This window comes from Paralichthys olivaceus, chromosome 15 (genome assembly GCF_024713975.1).
Source record: "Paralichthys olivaceus isolate ysfri-2021 chromosome 15, ASM2471397v2, whole genome shotgun sequence".
Taxonomy (NCBI): Eukaryota; Metazoa; Chordata; class Actinopteri; order Pleuronectiformes; family Paralichthyidae; genus Paralichthys; species Paralichthys olivaceus.
The window spans coordinates 7221112-7241289 of record NC_091107.1 but is presented as its reverse complement, the minus strand read 5'-3'; the positions used below and the strand labels follow the sequence as shown (position 1 = coordinate 7241289).

At 41.4% G+C, this 20178-nt stretch overlaps 2 protein-coding genes across 2 annotated transcripts in view; both read right to left on the bottom strand.

Moving 5' to 3' along the window:
- Positions 1-16992, bottom strand: part of stk10 (serine/threonine kinase 10) — a 33990-nt gene extending 16998 nt beyond the window's left edge. Inside the window, exons 1-4 of the mRNA XM_020097342.2 lie at positions 16355-16992; positions 6966-7130; positions 1825-1873; positions 1157-1306 (exon numbers count right to left, since the gene is read on the bottom strand). Coding sequence (XP_019952901.2) covers positions 1157-1306; positions 1825-1873; positions 6966-7130; positions 16355-16513 — 523 coding nt within the window. The 5' untranslated portion in view covers positions 16514-16992. The remainder of the gene's footprint in view (positions 1-1156; positions 1307-1824; positions 1874-6965; positions 7131-16354) is intronic.
- Positions 16993-17521: 529 nt separating this feature from the next.
- On the bottom strand, positions 17522-19918 carry LOC109635780 (cytokine-like protein 1). Its single transcript, XM_020097146.2, has 4 exons — positions 19503-19918; positions 19218-19262; positions 18740-18886; positions 17522-18077 (listed from the first exon to the last, which is right to left on the bottom strand). Exons 1-4 carry the CDS (start codon positions 19653-19655, stop codon positions 18033-18035), a joined length of 390 nt encoding a protein of 129 aa, XP_019952705.2. The 5' UTR covers positions 19656-19918; the 3' UTR covers positions 17522-18032.
- Between the last annotated feature and the right edge of the window lie 260 nt (positions 19919-20178).

Genomic DNA, 20178 nt, shown 5'->3' with positions numbered 1-20178 from the left:
TCCCTTGTTTGAATTAACATGTAGTTTGAGAAGTTTGGAGACTGCAAATGAGTCAGTGTTATGCTAAATGAGTATAACGGGGCAACGCCCAGTAATTATATTGAGCTGTGGCGTCTCAGGGAAAAATGTACAGCAGCGGAAATACAAGTTGAGCTCGGGAAGCACAGTGGTCGACAAGTTGTGATAGTTTAAAAGAAAAGATAGAAAGTGAAGAGAATTAATTGAAGAAGTTTTAATGTAACCATAAAGCAATAAACCATTTTAAATCAACACAAACTACACAAAAGTGCAGCTAGTTCCACAAATTATTAATACCTGGCTCATTGAGTTACACTCTACTCTGTGTTTGTGGTTTGTTGGTCATGCAAAGTGACAGAGAGCCAAAGAGACTAAAGACAAATAAACATCATACAAGTAAAAGTATATTTGTGTTTTTTGTTTCAAGTTCTATGTGTGAGGATCCAAATGTCCCGCAGCTATTTAGATGGATCCAAAACCTCAGCTGTGCCATGTGAAGAATGTGGAGAACTCTTCAAAGTCAATAAATGAAAATATGCCAACTGTGTGTGTGTGTGTGTGTGTGTGTGTGTGTGAGAGACAAAGGAACAACAGACTATAGGTCAGATTTTAATACCTCCACCAAGTAGGTCGTATTTTCAACCCTGTCCATTTGTCAGATAGATTATGAATAGAGTACCACAAAAAATAATGGAAGAATGTGGGTCAGAGAAGAACCCATTACATTTTGGTGCTGATCCAAATCGGGGGGGAAGATCCAGGATTTTTATAAATCATGGTGAGATGGGGCATTTTTCCACATTTTTCTCAGGCATATTTAGGGGATTGATATTCATGAGTGGGACTGTTGTTGGAAGTGTGCACTCTGCTGAATGGTTCATTTCTCAACATGTAGATTAAACTGTACAAAACTGAAACGTTTCTATTTTAAGTGATTGTCATCAGATGCTAAAAAAAGGGAAAATATTGTTGTCCTCTAGGTTAACTCCAAATTGGATGAAGTTCTAAGGACACTGTGGTGTTTTTTGGACTCTCTGCACCCATTGAAGCATTACTTTACCTTTAGTTAGTGTCCCCTACGTACATAAAACTACTTCAAACCAGAAACGGTTTAAAGCAAAATGATTGAAGCCCTCACCAAGCTTGATGTCCCCGTCCAGCATGAGGAGGATGTTGCCAGCCTTCAGGTCTCTGTGGATAATCTTCATACTGTGCAGATAAACCAGAGCCTCCAACATCTGACGACAAACCACCTTAATCTGCGGCTCCGTCAGACAACGATCCAGCTCTGATAAAGGAGAGAGACGACAGAGAGGTTAGACACGAGGTAGGAGAGAGGGATGGAAACAAGAGGGGTGAAATTTACACAATCATTATTTAGTGCACATACAAGCAGGGCAAAACTATGGCTGAGGACCCGTCGAGCCCCACAAGAGAAAAACAGAAACAGGTTATCCTAAACCTGGATAAGTAATCCCAGATCAGAGAAGCTTTCACACTCAGTCCTGCCCTAAAGACTTTATTCTCCGGTGTCTGTGTTTGGTTAGCTGCAGCGGGAAGCAGACAGTTATGAGGATGTGGATTACGCAGTGAAAACACACCAGGGGGATTTCCCACACAGGAGGACTCCACTCTGTCCAACTGCTTTCTAAAGTTTTCAGGGCCTGGATGGTGCATCTCTACGTTGTCTCAAGGTCACTGCTGAAGGTGTAGGTGTCACAGAAGAGGAGAAGGTGACGGGGAGGATGGTGGAGATCTTTTAGAGACACAGAGAAGGCAAAAACAGAAAGAGACACTGGGGCTTACCGAGCATTGTGGCATCGACAGCACCTCCAGGGCAGAACTCGATCATGATCTGGGAAAAGAGAGATGAGGGTTTTAACTTGACCCAGTATATTATATGTTAAGTACCCAGCAAACAGAGTTGTGTGAATAGAAACAATAGATTTACTTCACTTTTCATTATTAACAATTAGTCTTTATCAAGATTGTTTTTTGTTGAGATCTTCTTCAACTCATCACTTTCACAACTATCAATATTTGAATCTCCTGATATTCTATTAATGAACTGATTATGATTCCTTGATAAGAAATGTTAGGCACTGAAGGGTTTGATTTTTGGATTGAGAGCAATTCCAGAAAACCTACTCACAATGTGAGTAATATTTCCTATAGTGACGGATAAACTTTGACCTAAAGTTACTTTGGACTCATGAAAGCATTTCCCATGCTGATTATTATTTAAATATGTTTTCCATAGAGGATTGCATTTAGAGGAAGCTCAGAAAGTGTTTCTCACAGCACTGTAAAACACTGTATTAATACCCAACACTAGCAGCCGATAGAGAATCAAGATTTTACAAAGAGGTAAAATCTATTATTTTCTTTTTATCAGCTGTTTTCTTATTGTTATGAATTATTTTTGTCTGAGTGTATACGCAGCCTGCTCTGCTGAGTGTTATGTTCTGTGTTTGTCTTCATCAAACTCTGTCTGGTTAAAGTACCACACCGACAAACAGTCAAGCTGTGTACGCACTTCCTTTCCATTCAAAATATTTAGTAACAGATTAGCAGTGACACACACACACACACACACACACACACACACACACACACACACACACACACACACACACACACACACACACACACACACACACACACACACACACACACACACACACACACACAGATTCTTAGAGTTTGCTCCCTAAATGGTATCTTGTTGGATGACAGAACTTCCAATAATCACTTTTCATTTTCTCTCCTTACATAGTCAGTATCTTGCTAACACACACATTTTTCATTCAAGTGGGGCCAAAGAAAAAATTCGTATTAATCCTGTGTAGAGCAGCTGAGGCCTTGTACAATCATTCCATACAATGAAATGTTACATTTCTTATGATTCATTGATGGTCAAAGATCAGTCATAGGTGTTGTCCTGCATACCTCATGATCTCATTCTTATTTCGTCCCTGCGTACTGATGACAGCACTGTCATGTGCTGGACAGGGCGTGGAGTTTCAGTCCACACAATGAATCACAAGCACAAAAGGTGCACGGACCAATGCAAGAAGCTATGCATACCACCAAGCACACACAGTCACATAGATACACAGATACACACACACACTTTGTTTTACCTGGAACTGCATGCCAACGTTTACATTCCTCCTTTTCTGGTTTTCCACAATGTTCTTTTGTGAACGTGTTACCAAGGATGATTCCCTTTGTCATGGTACAAATCTTGTATGCAAATCTCGTCTGCTAATTTGATTTATCGGGTCGATAAGAAACAAGAATTTGTCGTACAGGTTAAAGGTAAGTTTTTCAACTTATGTAAAGTGTCTTGGAGCATTGTTAAAAGTGCTATATTAATGAAACACTTAGCATTCTTATTTTTCATTACTATTATAATGATGATTATTATAATTATAAAGTCTGTCAGAGTTTGTCCTGACGCTGATGCCTGAGGCAAAAGGTTTTCATCAGTGTCTCATTCACTCTTCCTGCCTGAGAGAAGTTTCGTTGACGTGTTGTACTGTAGTGAGCAATGTGCCATAACTGGTCGGGCTGGTTGCATAGCATACGCACCGTGCGCTCCTCCGCACGTTCATTATGACTTAGCTCGTCTAAAGAATCTAAAAGCCTGTTTGCAGACCTGCTTCAGAACTGCAGTCGATCCTGGATTAAGAATTACAACCTTTACAACATGAATCACACTCCTGCCATTCAATGAACACGACTAATGCACCCGTGACCTGTGTTTTTTTCTGAGGTGGCTATGAGACAGTGCCAGCAGGGACACAATGCTTTTATCGAGGGTTTGCTGATAGATCAAACATCACCTAGCAACCATATACTGTTTTCTTATGTAGACCCCACTGTTCACAAATAGTTTAAAATAATACATTTGACTCTTTGTCTCTGTGTCTAAAAACACTGACCAGCAGGACTTTACAACAAGAGCCCACTCGCCTCTTTCTACTTTGTCAAATTAAAAGCTCGTGAAAAGAAGGGCTGGAAACATAATAGGCAAACACACACAGATTATGAGGAACAACATCAGCGGCACTATCCCATCACAGAGCTGTGATCATTTTCAAACTGGTTTTCTCCTCCATGAGATCAAAGTGCTTTAACGGGTGAAACCACACAATCTTAAGTCTATAAACTGACAACAGTTTAGTGTGGTTAAGTTGTAGTTAAGTTGTAGTTCCTCCTGGTAGACCCTGAGGCGTTCCAGAGCCAGATGGGATATGTAGTCTTTCAAGCATGTATCTGAGTCTATCCCGGGCTCTCCACCCAGATCTGAGACGATGCCAGAACCATCTCAAATGGCACCTTTTGATATTCCCGTACTCTTATCCGATCTCTACGGCTGATTGTTATTCACTACCTCTTCATGAGACATTTCTGCTGGATCATTTCTGCTGGACCTCTACGTTCAGTCGTTTCATGTCACCTACAGGCCACCGTACGTGAAGGGAGCAGGAGTTTAGAGGATAGAGGAGACGTCTGCAGAACAAGTTTTACTGTTGGTGATTCAATTCCTGCTGAGGTGATCCATTGGTCTTTATAACTTAATAAAACATGTGTGGATTTAATTTATATATTCTTTGGAGAATTTACCTTTCATTCTAACACAGCAGGGGGAAGTGGGATTTATTGGTGCTCAAAACACAACTTAGATTTATTTAAAAAATAAAAATAAATCAACAGTACTATCTGTTTCCAGAATCATTTTTACTTGCTCCAGTCAATAAATCAACAAGCTGCACTGTCGACAGTTTTCATGGGAACTCCGATCGATGACATCACTCCCATGAAAACTGCTGAGAGCTGAGTACTGATGTGATATTTCACCTTCACAGTATTAGTTTGGAAGCATACATCTAGATCTCAGCACAAAAACGAAACCTAAACTTTCTGCATGACTAGATTTCACTGGAGGCTCCTCTGTAGTCATTTATGTCCTCCTGCTTTATAGTCCTACTCTCTTCCCCATTTCTTTATCTTTCTGTTCGTTCCTCTCATCATGCTGATGTCAGCGGTCCCATCCCCATGTTAAAGGCCCTCTTTTTCTCACGCTGCCAGCCCGACTGACTCACAAGCCCCAAGAACAGATTGTTGCTAAAAGGGAACAAACAACGCTTCTCTCTCTCTCTCTCTGTCTCATTCTTCCTATATCCCTCTCTTATGCAGTAGAAAGCAGAACGGGTGGGTCAGCGCTGGAATGCATCTTCCTCACCCCTGCCTAGTCCACCCAACCAGAGGTTACTGGAGCCTGACCGCTGACTGCTGGGCTAACTATTAATGAACACACACACACACACACACGTTTCCAAATTTGTGTATAGATATATATTTCTTCATTTTGGCCCCAAGTTTTAACACAAATCCAGAAAAATATCATTTAAAGACTGAGGATAAATGTGTTGCAGAATGCATTTGTGAAGAAAAAGCCAGCCTCACTCACGCACGCACACACACACACACACAGGAAGCATGAGGTTTGAATGCTGCAAACTGGGACGTTTGTACAACTGGCTCATCAGCACAAACTAACAGTCTGTGTGTGTGTGTGTGTGTGTGTGTGTGTGTGTGTGTGTGTGTGTGTGTGTGTGTGTGTGTGTGTGTGTGTGTGTGTGTGTGTGTGTGTGTGTGTGTGTGACATTTGTCCTACACTTCATAATGTTAATGTTTCTGGAGTATGTCAGCAGCGTACGGCAAACTCAAGGAACACTATGGATACAGATGATCCTCTGCCTCATTGGTCACCGTTTTCTCTGATATAAAGACAAATATCAAGCAGCTGTGGAGACATGTGAGATGATCTGTGTTTGACGGACTTGTTTTTTAACTTTACATGAGTTTGTTTTGCTGTAAATAGACAAATTTCTCGTCGGAAGCTGCTCAAAGAGCGTTAGCTTCCAGGACTAGTGTTACCAGGGGAACCGTACATCATCAAATCAACCAGGCCTGAAATCTTACAGATGACAACTTGAATGATGAATAGTTGAAAACAGAAAACAGTCCATCACTGTCAAAACATGACTGGACTCATCATTTCTTAAATACTGTATATTGCTGTGTTGTTTCTAATTTCTACATGTTTACAGAAACACCATAAGCAGAGGAGTAAAAGCCAAAAAAAAGACAACTATCTTTAGTCTTGACTCTGCCTTGTAATTCCTCACATGTTGAAGGTTGTGCCCCAGCATGAGGTCACTGTTATTTGTCTTGGCCTGACAGAGTGGGAGATTACAGAGGGAGTTGAAAAGTTTACACTTGACCCGGTGAGCGAGTGCGGAGAGGAAAAATAACTCACGAGCCGAAAACGCTGAAAGTGAAATTGATCTCCCGTTTTCGCAGCGACGTCGGGGTGAGGCTTGTGTTGCCTCTGATACATTATGTCACCCTAGGGGTCTTTTGGCATTTTTTGCAATCCACTTGTCTCTTCTTTATTTTCCAACAGAGCTTTCATATGCTGGAGGAATATACTCCAGATGATTAAAAAAAGGTGAAACAGTTTGTTTTACTACTTCCCTGCTGATCTGTCATTTTTGTGTGATGGGGATGAAAACGGACAGAAACTCGACACAGTGAAAACAAAACATCTTGTGAAGATGTTAACAGTGTGGACAGCAGATAAGGTGCCTCTGGTACAATGCGCACCAGTCCTATACAACAGCTGCCCTGATATCTGTGTTCCCAGGCAGCAGCATACAGTACGTTCATTTAAACTAACTGGCTGAGCTCTATACAAAATTATAAACTATTTGCTAAACCCAGTATGTCTATTTGTTTTATATTTATTTTTTTCTGTGTGCAAACACTGATATGGAGTTCATTATGAAGACACTCATTTAAAGAGGAAGGATGAAAGGAGTGAAAGGATGTTTTGAAGCTGCATGGCCCTAACCAGACGCCTGTGTGTCACGTACCCACAGCTTGTTGTCATGGTAAAAGGCATCAAGCAGCTTGACAATGTATTGGTGGTCACATTTAGCCAGGATGTCGATCTCCACGATGTAGTCCTCCAGCTCTTCTTCAGATTTTGTCTCGATCACTTTGGCTGCGGCCAGAGCGCCTGTCTCTTTGTTCCTGGCCTGAAAGTCAGAGAAATAAAACAATTAGTTCATAATGCACGAGTCACGGCAGACCTCACGATGGATTCTTGCATTTTTCTTTTTTAAGTGTTCAACAGCAAAAGCAAGTAAACACTGTTTCTTTCACCAGAGAAACTGATCCTTTAAACTCAAGAGTTTCATTTCTCCAGAGAGAAACATTTTTTTTAAACCCCAACAGAAAATAGTGTGAACAGATACAGGGTGTTGGCTCTGTGATATAAAAAGGAAGAAAAACTGTCACGCTTTACCAAACATTCTTTATATATATATATTCTAGAATAAAGGTGTAGCACGCAAAACTCAATCTCTAGACAATACAGACATTCACTGCTAAGATCTTGCCACTTTCTACCTGATGACACCCCCTAACTTTGCTTTCACAACAAGGGAAATGGAATAACCACAAAACCCATTAGCTGTCGGTGTACCCAGACTAACACACGCACACACACATATAGAAATAATAGTCAACTCTTGAGAAATTAATTGAATCAAATGTAAACTTATTCATTATCTTTCTGGAGAGCATCAAAACACCAAAGCCGTACAGTGACTCAGAGTGATTACACACCAAGTGCTCATCCTTGTGTAAGAGTCTCAGTGTTGTGTGAGTGTTGACTGAAGGGATGTTGTGGCTAAACACAACATTAATGTGTGCCTGCAGTCAGAGCCACAGGTTCACTGCCATGATTGTAAGAGCCTGAGCGGAGATGTGCCAGGACTTGAAATAGACTCAAAAACAGAGTTCAATGGTTTGTGATTCATGTTGCACACATTGTGAAAAACCTCCAAGTGTCTAAGGTCACCTCTGAAAAAACAGTTTCACCAACAACCTCTTTAACTGAAGCATACAGTAACAGGCAGAGTGTGAAGGCGTGAAAAATGGTGCATGGATGAGAACGTCATGGGGAGAATTTCTGCATATTTCTGTGTGCGTGTGCGCGTGCACGTGTCGACCCAGTGACCTGCAGAGACTCGACAGACTAAACAGCCTGGTGGGGTCTGATGCCTCCGCGCTTTGCAGGGGCTGTGGGAAAACATCTGAATAAACAGAGCAGGCTCCCAGCAGCACACACTCTTTGACTCATCTCAGCACACCGTGACTGCGCGTGTGTGTCCGAGCATGTTTGTCAAACAGAGGTCTGGAGAAGCCACAGTGGAGTAACCCACAGTGTGAGTCAACAGGACGTCTCCTCCTGCCATCAAACCATCAGTCGCTGGGTTGATAAGCCTCCACAGTAAACAATGAGACACCAGACACTTTTACTCCTCTGCTAACATCTCAGTTCTCTGCTCTCTCGCTCCCCACCCTGCAGCTGCACCGTCAGCCTCCACAAACTCACTGTCCGGGGACTGAATACTGAAGTACCGCATGTGCATCTGTTGATATACTCACACGGTAAAGTATATGCATCTGTGGCCTTTTCATGAAATGGTGAAGTTTGCCTGTATATGAACATTTTTAGATTTAGACCATTGGTTGAAGAATGGTTTAGGCACAGTAAGACGATAATTTTGACCATCACTTTCCACCACTGTTTCGTGTCTGTGTCTGTCTGTTAGCACAATTACACAAAAACTAAACGGATCACCACAAAACTTGGGGGAAAGATGTGGTACGGCTCGGAAAAGAACCCACAAAATGTTGGTGCAGATCCAGATCAGGAGGAAAGATCCACTTCACTTTCTTTAACATTGTGAGGTAGGCTGGGTGTTTTTAAGATTTTTGATGAATCCGCAAGCAATGATTTGTCAGGTGGGGAAAAAAACCCAGATGTGCCCCAGATGCTTCTTTTTTCCATGATGACAGTGACATCAATTAGGCACAAATACACAAGTAAACGAGTCACAGACAGTTGCAAGTTTGAGACTTTTGTGCTGTTTTGTAGCTTCAACTTGTCAACAGCTAACTCCCTGAACCAGCTGTACACACACAAATACACACAAATACACACACACACACACACCTTCATATCTCAGTGGGAACAAGGCTAAGGAATGTGCCTCTGGCCTTCAGATGGTTGGGGGGAGTGGACAAAGTGGGTAAGATTGAGCCTTGTGCATTTATGTGGTTGCTTTTTGCATGATCCAGAGGAATGCATTACATCACAGAGGCTCCTCAAGTGTAGTGTGTCTGTTTATGTGTGTGTCTTACCAACTGTACACAGTGCACAGAGAGGAACTTACACTGAAACGCCTCAGTGTATCTCACACGGAACTTTACTTGACCTTCTACAAGTTAGCGTGTCATTGTGTGTGTGTGGATGTTTACAGAGTGTGTTCGGGTTTGAAACAAGAGAGAGGAACAAGTTAAAGACTGCAGAATGACACATCCTCAATAATACAACAATCTCATCTTAACACCATATCAGAGGGACAATGTGTTTTTATGACTGTAATGTAATAGGGTGCTGTAAACTTCAGCAGCTTTAACTGAGTTATAGAGTGAATGAGTGGATGACACATGTTGTTAGCACCTGGCATCCAGGCTTCGGGCTGCAAACAACATGTTTACAGGAAAATCGGAATGACAACAAAACAAAAGAAAAACAGAGATGCCGGATGTCAGAGTTGTACAGAAAACAGTCTAAATCATGACATAACAACGGTACACAACCACAGGACCGAGCGAGGATAAGTCTGCACGCTGTAGCTGTAGCCATCCCAAGAGAAAAACAACGCTGCACTGTTTCTAACCCACTGACTCTTCACTCTCGCTCAGCTCTCCTCCAGAGGAGAACAACAGTCTCCGGCTTTGTTTGGGTCTGGTTTCCATGGAGAGCAGGAGGACGTGTTTCTGCTCCGTACCACAGCTCGTTTCACCAGATCTCTCCCCGCATGGGTGTTTTTGCCCCCCCCTCCGGTTCATTAGTGACTTGGCTGTGTAGTTTAAGTTTAAAAGGATCACCTGATCACCGGACCCTCACCTGGCAGAAACATCTTTAAGACCTAGTATTTAATATTTGAATGTACTTCAGACTTTTTTAGACCCTCGTGGAATTAATCCCTTCTCAGTAGCACATGTTTCCGTCTTTACTCTCCTGCCTCAGTCATTGTCAGCCAAGCTGTACATCTTTTGTCCCCCCAACTATTTTGTCTGTCATCCCTTCCTGTTCCCCCCCCCCCCCTCGTCTGTCGTGTAAACTCATCCATCTGTTTTCAGTAGCCGACTGTCTGAAGGCCACAGTGACAGAGGAGGACGCCTGCTGCTGCTCAACAAAAGATTTAGAGAAAGCTGGAAAAGCAGATGTTAATGACACATTACAATACAAACCCACTGTATGCACTGGCAGAGTAAACACACACCTACTACAGCACATTCCCAGTATCATGTGTGTCACTTTAGTAATTTACACAATCATTTCAAAATTAATCAGGCTGGGAATATTAATTTGTAACCGTTGACTCAATTTAAATCTGACTTCTGGATCACTCTCAAAAAGTGACAACTTCAGTATACATACATATATATATATGTATATATATATATATATATTTATAATATTGTTTATATTTTCCCCATCAGCCTTTTAACATTACTTTAATATTATAACTCAATTAAGGAGGTTTTTCAACTGATTACTTCCAGTGTCAATGGACCACAATGACCTTTTGTAACCAATAACACACGGAGGACTTTCCCTGGGGTCGCTCACCTCCAGGTTGAATGAACATACCAAATGCATTTTCCGCTTGCATAGAGTGTTGCAGTCTCTACAAACACACACAACCACCGACAGGGGAATGTGTGTAGGTTGGACCTTTGCTCCCTCATAAAACCTGTAAAACCTACAGCTCCTGCACAACCACAGCAGCTAATAAACCTCTCCTCTGACAGCAGACGACTGCGGAACTGATGATCTGTCACTCAGATGAACAAAGTGCACCAGCAAACAGCGACAAGAAAGCTGTTTGCTGAGTATAAGTTTTAAAAAAAGAAAGTTGTTTTATTACATAATTGTTTTATAAAAGTATCAAGGTGTGGAGAGCCACTGAAAACTGATTTCTCTTTGTCAAGATTTCAAAACAACAATAAAGATGAGATTTTTAAAGAATCAAAACACTGATTCAGGAAACAGCCAAATAAATCAGATTTCAAAATTTCAATTTTTTTCGTAGCTAAAATAAGTATAAAAGCATTCTGATCAAATTTTAATCAGTTTGCGATTAACCACGATGTCACACAACAATAGTTTTCATAGCATATCAGAAGGATAATGTGTTTTTGTGCCACTAACATAATGGGATGCTACAAATTCTGCTCTTTCAACAGCTTAAACTACGAAGTGGCTGCAAAACTATTGCCACAAATGAATTTCAACTCTGCAGAGGACCTTTAATTTGAACAGGAAGTGGAGTCACGTGGTGAAACCCAGCCGCGGTGACACAAATCTTGAAAACACAAGCATCACATTTTGGTTGACCCGCATCATCAGGGCCAGCCCCACACGCGCTTATGTCCATTACAGAGTAAGTGACAGAGCTACATCATTGGTCACAGTCGGTTCCGATTGGCTGATGCTCTTTCAAAATCATTTGGTGCAGTTACATCTTGAGAGGATGAGTGACCAGCTTCTGCTGATCGCTCCAGTATAATCTCAGTTAAAGCTAAAGTTAAAACTATTGGTGTCCGAGTGAAAAGTGACTGAAAATCTGTTTCAATAATACAAATTTTATTAAAGATCTAAACTTAAAATCTAATCTTGTAACAAACTCCAACATTAAATAAAGAAAAAATGAAGTTATACACGTATTTGTAGCTTATCCAGAAAATGCTTATGAGGTCAAAACGAAGAGAGGGCCTCAAAATGAAAACAAGAATGAAGATGAAGAATCTTCTTCTTTATCAACTTTTTAACAAACAATCCACCCACTCGCTGGATGAAAGTTATGCATCGTCATCACTGGGTGTGAAGCACATGATGGAGCAACGCTCAAAGTTAACAGCCCTCACTGAGGATGCATTGGCTACTTTCCAGATGTGCAGGTTTTGATCAACACTGCAAAATGTTCAACATTCAGAACTTGACGACTCCCGGCATGCAGAGCACACACCCATTCAGCACGGCTGTTATCAGTCACCATGCACCCAGCTGCCCCCTGAGATTAGACTCACAAACCTCTAGATGACGAGGGTGTCACTAAAAGCATGTGTGTTTGTGGTGCACTTCACGCCAACCTTGTGGCTTTCCTTCGCAAAGAGGATGTTGCAACCTACACCGCCCCTCCCCTATACCGATGACACCCAACTCACTTTGCTTTCACTTGACTGAAGAGGATAATCGTGTTTGGAGTCATTTCAACATAAGCTTTTTACTCGTTGCACCATCTGTCATTGTGAGACAATCTAAACTAGACCAGTGCAACACTTTTCCTGTTTTCAGGTTTCCCCAGAACATCTGGCCCATTAAATGGCCCCAATTATTCAAACCTGATGTGCACAAGGAAATGTTCAAAAAGCAAATGGTCTTTTTTTCTAAACTCAACCCAGAGACAACTAGGCATCGAATCCATGAAGTCCAACCTGGCAAATAATGCTATCACAAGAAAACTCAATACACAACTGTACAGAGTCTATCTAACCTCTAGTTCTTTCCTTTCCTAACAGAGTATCTAAAGTTGTTTTTTACAAACCAACTAATTTCTCTTCACAAAGCCAAAATAATTCAAAGTCTGAAAGACTATGTGCAAAGTAGACACTTTTACAAATAAACCTTAGTGTTGTGCATGAAGACAAAAAGGCAGGTGATGACACATAATCCCTCGAACATTGTTAAAGTCCAGGGTTAGAGCACATCTTTCACATCACAGGCCAACAGAGAGACAGATGCACCATGTTTCCATCCCTCAATGGGAGAGGGCCAGAGTGTAACCCTGCAGAGACGCGTGTGTCTATGGAAACATTTCACCGGCGGCAGCAGCAGGGCAATGTGCTCAGCGGCACGCAGCTCATTAATAAGTGAAGGGAACCATACAATTTCGGTTTCATGCTTCAGCTGCTGCAGACACACACACACACACCGAACACACACTCAAACTTTCTGCAACAAGTGCAAGCATGCATGGTCAGACAGATAAAAAAAACAACATCCACATTCTCAAGTGATGTGGTTTGTCTCAGGATGAGCACTGTACCGACAAACAAAGATGAGGAGATATTTATGAATCACAACAACAATGATTAAATGATTAAACTGAAGAAATGTTATGGCCAAACTCCAGCAGGCTCTAGGAAAGTTTTTAAAAAGTTCATTGAGAATTGATCTATTGTTGAAACTGGAAATCAACAAGTGCTTGATATGTTCATTAAACCAGGTTCTTGTGTGAAGCAGCAGATCTCAAACGTGCCCTGAAACAATCAGAACACCAGCATAAAGTAAGAAAAACTCCAGACAACTCAGTGTTAGTCACTTCTGTGTTTTAACTACTGTGTGACACCGGAGGTACTGTTGCCTTATGACACAGAAAACTTGAGATGTAAACAACAGCCTGAAGTCTGTGTGCATGTGTTTCCGTAGACTATGCAGCCACATTTAAAAATGAATACTCCACAGTTATTCTTTTAAAATCAGCTGACAAGTTGAAATGTTGAGAATGTTTATTTTCTGAAAACTAGTTAATAAACTTTTTAACAGAATTGTGGGTGAAAATTCCAACTAAGAAGGTTAATTAAGAGCCAAACTGTGCTCAACAGTTTAAGTCTTTACGAAGTTGGAAGTGAAGTTAATGAAGATTTGAATGTTTGCACTTGACCCTTAAAAAATTAGACTGAGGTACAGCAGTTCAATTTTGTGAAGCGGTTCCTTTCCATCTTTTTAATCACTTTGTGTCTCCTCAACTTGATCTAAATCAGATGCATGTACAGAGCTCTGCAAATAGAGAAGAACGTTTTTGATGAGTGACAGATAATATTGCATTTTAATGCGACCCCTTCTTCCACAGTGTCCCTGCAGTATAAACACACGGCTTGATTTTCCCTCAATGATCTGCTTACGCAACAAAGTGAGTGCTTATTCCCTCAGTGGTGCCATTAACCTTTACAGAGTGTGTGTGACAGGAGCACTCTGTACCCTCAGCCGACGCTGTGCCATTTAAGGGCTGTGCTTCATCTCGAAGAGACAGATGAAAACAAGTGTGCACGTAATAAGAATTCAAAGTGTGTTCTTATGAAGAGACGATCTTTTTGTGCCGTCTGTAACAACAGCTTTTTTATTACCTCTGCTTCTGATGGTCTGAAAAGCAGCTGTGACAGAGATAATGGGGCCTCCTCCTCCTTCCACGCCTCCTCTATCAAAGACTAACAATGGAAAACATGCGCGATTCATCACTAGAGGCCTTCCCCTCCCACGGACGAGCTGATTATTCTAAATTTTGGGAGCTGTGAGAGGAAGTCGTCCCCCTGACTTAAGTCCCACCATTTCCTCCCTCGGCCCTCTGCTCCCACTCTGCCTCTCTCCCCTGCGTCTGACAGCTGCAGGTGCCGAGCCGTCCTCCTGCAGCCCACTTAAGGAGACGACACAGAAGCCAAAGCCAAGACATTTGTATACGAGAGGGCAGACACAGTTTGTAACACACGTTACAGTGCAGAAGGACGGGCAGTTATTCAAGTGGAATGACTCTCAAACACGCCCAATCACATGTGCCTGAGTTTGGCTTGAGTTTGAGTTTTGGAGCCAACTGCTCCCCTGCATTGAAAAATTTAATTGTGTGTGTTTAAACGTATTAAAGGTTTTCTTCACACTTTTTTCTTTCACCTTGTGTTCACTCAGTCCCACAATCGTCTTCTTGGAAGGACAGTAAAAGCATCTTTTTGTTTTCGCTCCATGCTTTTCTAATTTCCTAAATGTTGCCAAAGAGTATCACATGTTTGCTGTGCTAGAAATATACATTACAGGGCAACTCACGATAAGTTTAGTTCAGACCTGTGACTACATGAGCAAAGGTTTCACAGTAGTCTTTTCATTTCGTGGCAGACAAGTCGCCGCCTCCACTGTAACACGTATATGTTTAGTGTGAAAATAAGGCTGGTGTGCGTGCATCCTTGTGGTTCTCTACCTGTGAGTTAGAAACAAAATAGCTGAACGAGGTGGAGTCCTCTGAAAAGTCTACGTTTTCTGTTTAGTGTAAACTTAAAGTCATGCTAAGGAATCACTTCTTCCACTGAGGCCTCCCCTGATGTGTCAAAGACTTCCACTGTGCTCCACTGGGCAGCGCAGACACAGAGCGCCTGTGCTTCACAGAGGGGACTGACCAGCCAACACATCCAGATCAAATAAGACCTCTGAGCCAAAACTACTGCTGCTGCTGCTGCTGGGGTTTGGGAGGAATGGACCGAACTAATGAAGGAGGCTTTCACTGTCCCTCTGGCTGCTTCACATTGGATGCACAGCCAGATGTGACAGGGCAGTGGGAGGGAAGGTGATTACAGAACTTTCTAAACCATCTAAATGTTGGAGAAAGATCATAAGAGAAGTGAGTAAGTCTTTAACATGAACTTCAGACAGCAACTGAAACAGCTTCAAAATTAGGGGAAGAATGTAGGTGTTGCAGGAGGAAGTGGACAGTCTGAGGTAATCTTGAGACTTTGCCGACTTTTATTAATTCATCTCTCAACAAACCTTAATCAAAAGGATTTTACTTGATTGTATTTGCTATTCTGTCTTTCTTTGGTCATTACTTTTAAACTATGTATTATTGTATCTGCTGTCTTTTGTCTTGTTGTTTGTTTGTCCTCTCCATGAAGCACTTGCTGTTTTAAAATGTGTTACATCAACAATAATGATCATCCATCTGCTTCATGAATGGTGCTGTATTGAGCTTAACTGACACAGAATAATGACTAAACTGAGTTAGTGCTACAGTGGGACTGGGGCCGGACGACATGGTTGAGATATGAGTCACCTTGTAAGTTAAACCTGGGATGAACAAGCATCTCAAGGTGATCGGAAGTAGTTCACACCCTCAACAACACAAACTTATGTTCCAAGAAACATGTGCATCAAAGTAACCACAGAAACCCAAACTACAAGGAAATCAATGTATGGAATTGACAACTCATCATGACTCAGACAAAATTTGTCAGAGTGACACTTTAAAAGTTGAAATATTGATGATAAACTGTAACTGAAGTTGCAGCCAACAGGTGATCACCCAATCAATAAACACTTGGATCGATCAGCAGCTGTCTCTGAATCCACGCTCACCTTGTAGACTTTCCCAAACGCTCCATCGCCCAGCTCTCCAACAATCTCCCATAGGTCGTTGGGGTTGATGTCCCGGTGGACGTGCTCGTACTGCTTGACTTTCTTCTTGATCTCAATGGTGGGAAGACGAAGAATCTTGCTGAATCTGGCGAATGCCATTATTTACACCGCGACAACAGTCAACTTTAAAATGAAATGAAAAGGGCTCCGATCTCTACGCATGGAGCATTACGCACGGCGAGACGCGCGGTGCGACTTCACAAATCTGCCAAGTGAGAGTTCACTTCCCGCGTCCTCGAGGGAAACAAAAACTAAATAAAACGTGAAAGTGATCTGGTTCAAATGAGCGACTCCACTCCGTCCATGTCGACCCTGTGTGCGTGTGAGCTCTGGAGTTAGATTCCCATTCACAAAGTGCGGTGGCGCAGGACGCGCGGTGACCACCTGCAGCTGCAAACCTTCACGATGGAGAGAAGCTGTCCGCCTGCGCCTCCTCTGCTCCGCAAGACTTGTTGCTTCAAACAGGCCCCACCTCGTTACCCAACATTCCTCCCACTGCCGTCATGGAAATGTAGTTTCTTCGAAAGAACAAGCCGGCGTCATTCTGAACGCTGCCGAGGCGCAGGGACTCCATGTCCGGGTTGGGCTCTGGGCGTGTCCCCCCCCATACTTCTCAAACAGCTGGGCCATTGAACAAACCCACTGCTCCTCAGCTGGACCTCAGTGGAACAAACTTTTATTTTAACAACACTAATTTACTGTTCCTTCATAATCCTGCTGCACCTCGATGTGTAATGATATTTATCATCTTTTTAATTAAAGAGCCAATTACGTTGGGTTGAGATTCTGTGTGACTTCGTTACAGTTTCGTTTATCGAGAGTGTATTTAAAGGTGATTTGATCATTTAACCTTTTGCTGTAGTTTCTGTTTCAGCTCAACAGCAGCAGACTTTACTCAGACTTTACTTATTACCTGCACAAACTGTACTATTGCGTCCTCTAGTGGCAGATTGAGCTCAGGGAACTCGAACCTGTTGAACGTGTGGGGCATGAATCCAAAGCAGAAAGCTACGAATATCTTATCAGTGCTGAAACGATTTGTCAAAAATCTATCAGTTGAATGAGAAAAGATTAAAATAATATTTTTTTGGACTGAACAATGTTTTATTTCTCCAGGATTTTAGATTTTTACGAGTTTATTTCATTCATCGACCAAACAAAACAATTTGACAGCAAACACAAAATCTCAAATCTTGAATGGAAAAGGAACAGAAACAAGAAGAATCTTATATAATCTGTCTCTCTTTCACAAGACATTCATTAACAAAGCAAATAAGTCAATATGAGGAGTTACAGGAGTTTTTTTTCATTGGGTGTAATAAACAACGTTACAAAAACCCAAAGTCTAATTAACGCAGCCTCTATCAAACTTCATCACACAAAAAGAAAACAACAAAAGGCATTTTAATGAAGTTTATTATATGAAATGTTTCTTTTAGAGCATTGTGATAATCAGTGGCAGTAAAGTTAATTATATTCAAAAACACAGAAAAAGGTTTAGTTACAGAACCATAGTCAACATATGTTTAAGTTTGATATCAGCTTTGTGTCTCAATCGTTACATGTAAGGATTGTGATGCTGCTCTGTCTGAGCAGACGTGAATTCAGAATCCAGATGTTAACGCTCTAGTGCAGCACAGTCAAAGATCGTGAACACCAAGTCCTATAAAAAGAAAGAAAGAGAAAAGTTTATGATTAAAAGTGATTAAAGAATGTAGGGTTGAATGAGGTTTACTTAAGATTAAATGTCATATGTTGTAAGCAGCTAAATTTCTAGACTGAAGCAGCAGTTACAAATTAATGAAAACATCTGCAGCTGGGCCTGGTTTCTGTTAATGGTTACTGACACGTCTGTGATGAAACTGAGGAACTGCATGAACTCTTAAAGCTCAGTTGAGACGTCATGACTCTGGCTGCTCTGCACAGACAGCTCCTGTCAGTGTTTTACAGGAGACCAACCACAGAGCCGCTGAATCAGGACCAATCTATATAATATATAATCTGCATCATAAACCCTGTTTAATCCAGTGAAATGACTCAGCGAGTGACCCATTAAATGACAGTCAGTCTCAATGTGTGTCATCAGTGTTTGTTCTTTTCCCATTTCCTGTTTCAAGTTAATTTGTTGGGTACTTACAGTTAATTAAATAAACCTCAGATGCAGTTGTGATCCTTAAAAAATGAACAACAAACAAATGATTTGTCTCTTTGTGCCTCACTAAATTTAATCCAGTTAATGGCCTCATGGCACAAATCAATCCGTCTTCATGATATAATTTGAATCTGATCGAGTTACACTCTTTGAGACGCTGTGTCTTGTCTTACCCCGTGACACTTCTCCCCCATGAAGATGAAGAGCTGTCTCAGAGTGACCCCCAGCTTCCTCACGTCTCTGGTGTAAGCACAGCGGCGCTGTCGCAGGCCCTCCACCAGGGAGATGTAGGTCCTTATTTTGTACATCACACAGGCGTTCTGGAGGCATGAGTTGCAATTAGTGTCCCTTTACATGATTTACAGAAGCTGAGGTTTTGAAGCCAAAACACCACAGAGGTCAGTGAACATGTCATAACAGCCAGATTGTTCAAAACAGAGTGAAAAGTAAACAACTGAAGGAACGGATCAGAAAACACTTTGTTTCTATGACTGAGGGGTTTAAAGATATTTTTTTAAACTCTAGTTCCCTTTCAGATATGGAGGTCTCTTTATGACAATTTAGCACAAAAACAAATTGAATATAGTAAATGTACGATATACAATTTATAAACTTTTGGTATAATCATGTGGAATTCAAGGTCATACTTACATGGACATCAAGGTAAAGTTCTGGCATGTGTGCCATGCACAAACTCTGGATGAAAAGAACAGTATGAATCTTAATGTTTAAAAAAATTAGTGGAATAATATTTTACAGTCTCATGTACAAATGAAATATTTTCACATTTAGGCTATATACTTAAATCTGGTTTGATTCAAACTGAATCAAACATGAATATAAACCCAGATAAAGAAAAATCTGCAGTGTTTTCTTTATTGGATCAGTTGAAAGCAGACAAATGTTAAAAAACATCACATTAAAATCTCCACTTACAGTTTCAGGGTCCCTCTTCAAATGTGCGGCCCGGTGGGTGAGCTCCCGTGCCATGCCCAGTACCTTGGTGTAGCATGTTGGTGGGAAGAAAGGGTAACTCAGCACCAGAGGCACCAAACATGAAGCCAGCAACAAGTGGTTAAAGATCGCCATGACTCTGTGACACCTACAGCACTTTCAGAGCCTTTGTGTCAGATGAGTGCACACATGCCGCCACGTATGCATGTGGACATATTCCATCACACCCCTCTGTTTACTCCAGAATCATTATGCAGAAGATTGACGGGCGACGACAGACAGTACTTATCTTTATAGAGGAATTGGAGCCAGGTTGACAGGATCAAAGTTTTACTTTGGGTGTGATTTTGTTTACAGTCTCTGTGTGCGTTTATCGTGCCTGTTACTTCATTCCCACTTTAAATATATTAGATTTCCTCAAATAAGATCTGTGTGTATGCTGCAGTAATATTGAAGCCTGGGGAGTCTCTAGACCCAAACTCAGTTTCCAGCCACATTGGAATTAAATGAATGTACATTTTTATTGTATTATATTCTTTGATTATTTCTAGCTCTTTTGATTTTAATATAAAACACTCTTGGTTCACTTGTAATGAAATGTACTATGTAAATAATCCAGTCCTGCGACTGAGGGATCAGATAATAAAAGTGATATTAA

What these genes read in the sequence shown, in the direction of transcription:
- LOC109635780 (XM_020097146.2), bottom strand. Translation starts at nt 19,655, where the DNA reads ATGGCGATCTTTAACCACTTGTTGCTGGCTTCATGTTTGGTGCCTCTG. An exon ending in TGAAGAGGGACCCTGAAACT is followed by an intron (nt 19,263 to 19,502) that starts GTAAGTGGAGAT and finishes CTTTTCATCCAG; the next exon opens with AGTTTGTGCATGGCACACAT. An exon ending in AACTTTACCTTGATGTCCAT is followed by an intron (nt 18,887 to 19,217) that starts GTAAGTATGACC and finishes TCATGCCTCCAG; the next exon opens with AACGCCTGTGTGATGTACAA.